This window comes from Megalobrama amblycephala, linkage group LG21 (genome assembly GCF_018812025.1).
Source record: "Megalobrama amblycephala isolate DHTTF-2021 linkage group LG21, ASM1881202v1, whole genome shotgun sequence".
NCBI classification, from domain to species: Eukaryota; Metazoa; Chordata; class Actinopteri; order Cypriniformes; family Xenocyprididae; genus Megalobrama; species Megalobrama amblycephala.
The window spans coordinates 27,650,999-27,658,710 of NC_063064.1; the positions used below are offsets into that span (position 1 = coordinate 27,650,999).

Consider the following 7,712-nt stretch of genomic DNA (forward strand, 5'->3'; position numbering starts at 1 on the left):
TTTAGTGTTAAGTACATCAAGAAGGAACACTTTTCCCTGCTCACTGAAAGCTGTAAGATTTTTATTTTCATTTATTTGAATTTTCATTTAATTTTATTTTATTATAAAACTATAATAATTGGTGTCACTAAATTTAGTCAAGTCGCCTTTATTTACTGTATATAGTGCTTTTTACAATGCAGATTGTGTCGAAGAAGCTTTACAGTGATAACTGTTTGTTATTATTAACATCGTTATACTTTTATTTATTACCATCTTCATTCAAAGAAGAGAAAGTTTTTCGCTTTTGAAAAGAGTGTGTGTGTGTGTGTGTGTGTGTGTGTGTGTGTGTGTGAGTGTGTGTGTGAGAGAGCGAGAGAGAGAGAGAATGCCTGTTGTATTGGGATGTTTGTGGTAACAAACCATAAACATTTTCGGCATCCTTAAACAGACAACCATTGTATTGTGATGTTTGTGGTAACAAACCATAAACATTTTGGGCATTCTTAAACAGACAACCATTGTATTGGGATTATTGTTCTAAAAAGCCATAAACATTTTGGGCATTCTTAAATAGTCACTAATTGTATTGGGATTAATATGAGGTGGTCTATTGGAACGATGTGTTATCCTGTTCTGTGAAAAGGTTTTTACACCATGATGTGTGTGTGTGTGTGTGTGTGTGTGTGTGTGTGTGTGTGTGTGTGAGAGAGCGAGAGAAAGAGAGAGAGAGAGAGAGAGAGAGAGAGAGAGACGGATTATAAGTATTAAAACTTCATGATGTTTAAAGGAATTACATTTCCTGATCCCTGGAAATGTAAGATATTATTATTTTCATCCAGCTAAAACTATATTATTATTTAGTAAGATGTGTAAGATATTTTTTATATTTTCATCTAGCTAAAACTATATTATTTAGTAAGATGTTTGATTATTATTATTCAGTGTAATGTGTGTAAATCTCATCCCTAATGTTCATCCCTAATAGGGTATGTCCAACACATAGAGACTTTATATCTGGAATCATTTTAAATCAAATCACTCAATATTCCTAGCTCATTTTTAAACATACAGAGATTTATTTTAAGCATCACCCTTATAGGAAGATTTATTAAAACTTTAAAGATTTTTAAGAACATATTTAAACATTTTGAACATTTTCTCTGGAAAAGGTAACAGACTAAGTGTCCCATAGAATGCAGCTTGGCCCATTGTTGTCACTGCCTGGCTGGGTGTGAGCTGCTCACTTGGAAAGACCGAGAGAGAGTGGGAGAGGGATTGGATTGTTCCAATGTTGTTCATTATTCAGTTTAATATATTATATAAATATATTTTCATTTATTTTAAATAGATCTGTATTACGTGTGTGACGAGAAAGAGAGAAAGAGAGAGAGAGAGAGAGAGAGAGAGAGAGAGAGAGAGAGAGAGAGCGCGTATATTGCATTGACCCTATTGGTAAAATATTATTTTTTCTCATTGAGACGAAGAGGATGTCCACATACAAAAGCCCCTGTGACGGAATGCGACACCCCCGAAATATCTGTTCAAACAACCGGGTCAAACGATCATTCACTCCCGGAGCTCACGGGTCAACATCCAGATGGACAAACACAAACAACATTACATTCATCCTAATATCCGGAGGTCATAGGTCAATGACATCGGGGTCAAAGGTTGTGTTGACACAGTCCGGAAACGGAAGGACAAAAGGTCACACCTGTCAAGTCATCAATCAAAGGGGCCATAAATCACTTTTTGACACATGCCCCAGGGTATAGACTACTAAGGGGGTTGTTCCTGTTTCCTGAATCCGGTGAACAATAACCAATCGCATGATGTGGTCAGGAGTTTAAAGGAGTGTGTGTTTCGAGGTCTGTTTTCTGAGCAGGACATGATGGATCGAGCAGCTCTCAGACTGATTCTCTTGAGCGTCTTTCTCATCTCAGCCAGTTCACAACCTGTTAAGAAGGTGAGGGTCAAATCTCAGATTAAGATGAAGATGATGTGTCAAAATTCTACAACCAGATTCATTATTTGTATTTGAGATGAAGATCCAGACAAACTAGATCTGTTTCATACATGTTGAATATACATTGTTGAAAAGTTTGAGAAATTAATACTTTTCATCATTAAATTGATCAAACGTGACAGTCATTTATAATGTTACAAAAGATTTCTGTTTCATATAAAAGCTGTTGTTTTAAACTTTATTTATCAGTGAATCCTAAAAAAAAGTATCACGGTTTCCACTAAATTAATATTAGTGTTTATAACACTAACAAATGTTTCTTTAGCAGAAAATCAGCATATTAGAATGATTTCTGAAGGATGGAACTGAAGACTGGAGTAATGATGTGGAAAATTCAGCTTTGCATCACAGGAATAAACTACATTCTAAAATGTAATATCTTATTTTAAACTGTAAAAATATTTCACAAAATTACTGATTTAAGGGGTTTATTTAGATCAAATAAAAGCAGCATTGGTGAGCCTAAGAAACTTCTTTCAGAAATTAAAGATCGTACTGAAATTTGAACAGCAGTGTATCATTTAAAATGCAGTTTGAGTAAAGAGAACTATCTATTGCTCAATAGTTTACACTGAGATGTAGTCAGCAATGTATTTGTTGTTTAGGCCTTTTCTTCATGCCATTTTCGTGCAGTAAATATTTGAACAATCCCACAGAAAAAGGAGTAAATGTGCACCATCCAATTTGACTGAACTGTTTGATGTCTCAACAGAAACAAGATGTGGATATATACAGCTTCTACATTAACTCCACGGTCACCAGTCGCTACGCCACAACGGTCATCACAAGCCGTGTGGCGAACACACTGAATGAATCTCAAGAGATCCAGTTTGAGGTCAAGATACCCAAGACTGCCTTCATCAGCAAATTCAGAATGTAGGGAACATGAGTTGTGTTATATAAGTAGAGATAAAGTGGTAAAGAAGCCATTTATATGTTGGTCTCAGGTCATGTCCATTATAATCCTGCTAGACAACAACAAAATAAAGATTTATTAATTATTTTATGAAGTACTGTATGTATGAAATACACATATTAAGAGGATATCATTGTCATTTTCTCCATAGGACCATAGAGGGGAAGACATATGATGGTGTGGTGAAGGAAAAACAGGAAGCTCAGCAGCAGTACAGTGAAGCAGTATCTCGAGGACAAAGTGCTGGACTGATCAAGTACTGGACATTAAAAAAATAGGTCCATAAAATGTGTTTTTATATCATGTTTAGTAATATTCTGTGATTCATTTCTATTTCAGATCTGTTGGAAGGACTTTAGAAGACTTTAAAACTTCAGTGTCGGTGGCTGCTTTTAGTAAAGTGACCTTTGAGTTGACCTACGAAGAACTGCTAAAGCGCCGCCTCGGCAAATATGAGTTACTCATCAATGCCCAACCGATGCAGCCGGTGGCAGATTTCAAGGTAGAAGAAGAAACAAAGAGGGAAATAGATCATCAATTTAGATGAATAGAAAGATCATGTTTCCTTTACTCACATTAGATGGATGTACACATCCAAGAGAAACCAGGAATTTCCTTCTTGGAGGTGAAAGGAGATTTGAGCACCGGTGATCTGGCCAATGCCATCAAAACCACCAGAGCAGACAAAGACGTAAGAGCTTAAAATGAGGGTAAAACCCTTAGCTTAGATGTTCTCATTATGCTACTACACTTCAAACAAAGTGACCAGATGACCAAACTGATCATTTCAGGCATGGGTGACCTTCTACCCCACTCGAGATCAACAGACCAAGTGTAAAAGCTGTGGAGAAAATGGGCTGAATGGTGACCTGCTTATAACATACGATGTTGAGAGATTAAATCCTAAAGGAGAAGTCATGGTACATTTATCAATAATGTGCTTTATGAGAGTAATAAATATGGAAAATGATTTTGAAAGACTGGCTATGTAAAAGGACATGAATGATATGCAGAATGTTCTTTTGTTTTCTCTCAGGTATCAAATGGCTATTTTGTCCACTACTTTGCACCCTCTGATGTTCCACGTATTCCCAAAAATGTGGTGTTTATCATTGACCGGAGCGGTTCTATGCACGGCAGAAAAATAGATCAGGTAAATGTCAACGTTTCAGCCAAATCAACCAAAAGGATAAGAAGCTATGAAAATTTTGATGGTAAAACCACTGAAGTACATTTTTTTTGAAGGATCTTGCATCATTCTGCATTTATATGTTTAAAGAACAGGGATTTCAGTATTGAAATCACTGTGGATTTGCTTAGTTTAAATTAGTAAATTAATATATCCGTTAATTAATATACAGTCATAATGGAGAAAGAATAACTTTCAGGTTTTCTGACAGAAGTGTTTTTCTTTAGACTCGTTTGGCACTGCTAAAGATTTTAAGTGATCTTGATGAGGATGACCACTTTGGATTGATCACCTTTGATCATTTAGTTCTTACATGGAAGCATGAACTCCTGAAAGCTACCAAGCAAAACCTGAAGAAAGCAAAATCCTTTGTGAAGGATATCAGAGCGAGAGGAAGTGAGTTCCCAATCAGGGCTCAACTCTAAGGATTTTTTCTACTGGTCTGGTCGGGCCAGTGGTTAAAATTTTTACTTGCCCCGCCTAAATTTTCACTTGGCCCTTAACAAAAAATGAATAAAGTAAAAAAATAGAAAATGGGCCTATAAAATAAGCGTTCACACTGGCCCCGGTCCATTGGGCAGTCCTTATTGTCGAGCCCTGCTAATGCTAAATAGGGAGTAAGAAAGTTGTTCCTCAAAGTGACACAACTGTGTTTGTTCTTCTTTTAGACACAAACATAAACGCTGCAGTTCTAGCAGGAATGGACATGATCAATCGACATCCACAAGAGGGAACCACCTCCATCCTGATCCTGCTGACTGATGGAGATCCCACTTCAGGCACAGATTCACACTGACAAACACGAGCTAATGGTGTTTTATCGTAGCACTAGTTCACTCAGTCTAATTAGAAGACCTGTTAATAAAAGGTTTTAGACCTAATTAAAATGCCTGCAGGACCAGAAGATTATAATCATGAATTATTTGGTTCTCGTTTTTGTCAGTAAGAAAAGAATAAGAAATATGAAATCGTCCAATGCATCCATTGTTTTCTGATCACTCAAAAAATGTCATAATTATGATTTTCAAGCATGTAATGTCAATAGTCTAACTTATTTTTCTCTCTAACAGGTGAAACTAACATAGAGAGGATAATGGCCAATGTGAAAAAGGCCATTGGGCTGAAGTTTCCCCTCTATTGTCTTGGTTTTGGACATGATGTTAACTTTGACTTCCTGACAAAGATGTCACTGGAAAATGGTGGAGTCGCTCGCAGGATTTATGAAGATTCGGACGCTGATCTACAGCTGCAGGTGGACTACAGAGAATCAGCTGTGAATTCATCCTCAGTTCTTATCTGTTCTGTGTTTGAATGCATTTAAACCCTTTATTTTGGTTTGTTATATTGTAGGGCTTCTATGATGAAGTTGCCGTCCCTCTCCTCGCTGATATTCAACTTAAATACACAGGAGGGACAAACCTTACCAAGATCATCTTTAACCTGTACTTCAACGGCTCTGAGATTGTGGTTTCAGGACAAATCACAGACAACAGAGTGGAGAGTTTCAGCACTGAAGTCATTGCAGTATCAGTAAGATCATCATGGAGCTTTACAAATTGTATCAAATTGATAGGGAATGAGTGGGCTGGGTTTTTTTTCTCAGCAGTCTCAACTGAGGTTATGATATTGGATATTGGGATCATTGATGGTCAATTGTTTAAAAGTTTGCAATAATGGTCACTTTATTTTCAGAGAAAGTTTTTGGTGAAAGTGGTAATGACAACATTCCTGAAGAAAATGTTCATTAGTATTATTATTTCTGAGCAGAAAGGCAGTAGTGTGACGTATCAGGACACTGTAATGATAAAAGACCCCAGTGATGTCCCACCTGAGAATGAAGATTTCATGCAGAGACTGTGGGCCTACCTTACAGTGAAGCAACTTCTGGAAAGGCAGTAAGTTTATGGAGTGATATGACATTTTGCGTTTTAAATTGGACATTGAGGACATCTTTCTGTCTCAGGGTGCTTCTTAAAGGACAAGAGAAAGAGGATGAAGAGAAAGAAGCTCTCAAACTCTCTCTTAAATACCAGTTTGTCACCCCCCTCACCTCTATGGTCGTCACTAAGCCACAGGAAGATGAAGTGGAAGTTGCCGACAAACCCAAAGAGGGAAAAGAGGATCCCAGACCTAAAGGTGAGAACTGAGTTGTTTTAGTGTCTTACAAACCTTGTAAATGAAAGTGTGCAAATATTTGACCTTTGACAAAATAGCAAGGTCCATTTATGCAGTAAAATAAACACAGTGACAGTGACGGCAACAATATGAAAAGTTACAGAATGTATTAATCAAGTTTTGCATCAACTGCATCGTAGGTTAACCAAAAGATCTAATAAAATGCATGAAACTACTTTATTTGTGCGTCAGTTTAGTTTGTGTATCCTATATGTATCTGATTGTGTATCTGAACTTTAACAGATTCAGTGACTGTATTCATGCTTTTATTTTTATCTATAAACAAGGGGGTTAAAATGTCATAATCACTTATGAAATAGTTTTAATTTATTACTGTACAGTTTATTTCATTACTAAGTATATTATCAACATAACAGTTTGAGTAAATTTGGATTGACGTGAATTTCAGTATGTCTCCTTTTGTCAATATTGAGTGCAGAATCTTAAATATTCCTTCTTCATTTCATCGTCATATCATTACTTTGTTTTAGAATGTTCAAAATTCTAAACTTTTTTTTCCCCCCCAGGTTTAAATAAAAGAAAATCACAGTTTTGGTCTTGGACTTGCTGCCCACTGTATACTGTGAATAACACTTGTGTTTTTTTTTTGTGTTTTTTTTTGTTTTTTATCAGGAAGGAGTTTCCAGCCTTCATCTTCTGCATGTAGGTATAAAATGTTGAACTAACAGTTCATTTACTCAAACTATTGCAGAGAATTTAAAGTTGTGATGAAATGGAAGTACTGATAGATATTTTCTTCTGTATTGTGTTACACATCTGAGTGAAACTGCTATAGTACATTCACTTTAAATTCATCCAGGTTCAATTACCAAACATACAATCTTAATTTAATTTAAGTCAAACAATGGCAACACCATTCGAGACATCCTATAATCGTTCGCAATTTAGCATCTTTAGTCATGATCTTGTCATCATGTTCAGAAACTTTGATGGCAATTGCATGCACTCCCTAAGAGGAGTAGTTAAAATTTCAGTGCTTGATTTGTCAAATAAATCCACATTCAAACCAACAGGAAGTCAGCTATTTTGGTCGAAGCTAATGACTATAAATTAGAAAGTTGTCCGGCTTAATGAGAACAATATGTGTAGTGAGTTTGGTGACCCATAACACCCCCCCCCCCCTTTGCTCATGTCTACTGGATGACAATCCTGATGTGTGTCAAGTTTCATGCAATTTGAAGCATGCTAAGAGTCTCAAAATCATCCAAAACACATTGAAGTTTGATCTGTTGCTATGGCAACAGTGTTTAAAATATCAAAAATATTTTTACAGGTCTACATTCGCCATGTTTTGACATTATTCTAATGAAGTTTGTAGCAAATCAGATAAAAATAAGAGGGATCTCAAAGCATTTTTAAAGTGACACACTTCCTGCTGCTGGTTGGTGGCGCTATAACTTAGA

General features: G+C 36.3%; 1 protein-coding gene across 1 annotated transcript; it reads left to right on the forward strand.

Annotated features, from left to right (window-relative positions):
- Window positions 1–1,807: 1,807 nt before the first annotated feature.
- Window positions 1,808–6,112, forward strand: LOC125256857 (inter-alpha-trypsin inhibitor heavy chain H3-like). Its single transcript, XM_048173120.1, has 12 exons — window positions 1,808–1,948; window positions 2,721–2,884; window positions 3,076–3,180; window positions 3,264–3,426; window positions 3,505–3,615; window positions 3,716–3,844; window positions 3,961–4,077; window positions 4,341–4,509; window positions 4,782–4,892; window positions 5,184–5,365; window positions 5,464–5,643; window positions 5,881–6,112. The coding sequence occupies exons 1-12, from the start codon at window positions 1,871–1,873 to the stop codon at window positions 6,010–6,012; spliced, it is 1,641 nt and encodes a 546-aa protein (XP_048029077.1). The 5' UTR covers window positions 1,808–1,870; the 3' UTR covers window positions 6,013–6,112.
- The last annotated feature ends 1,600 nt before the right edge of the window (window positions 6,113–7,712 follow it).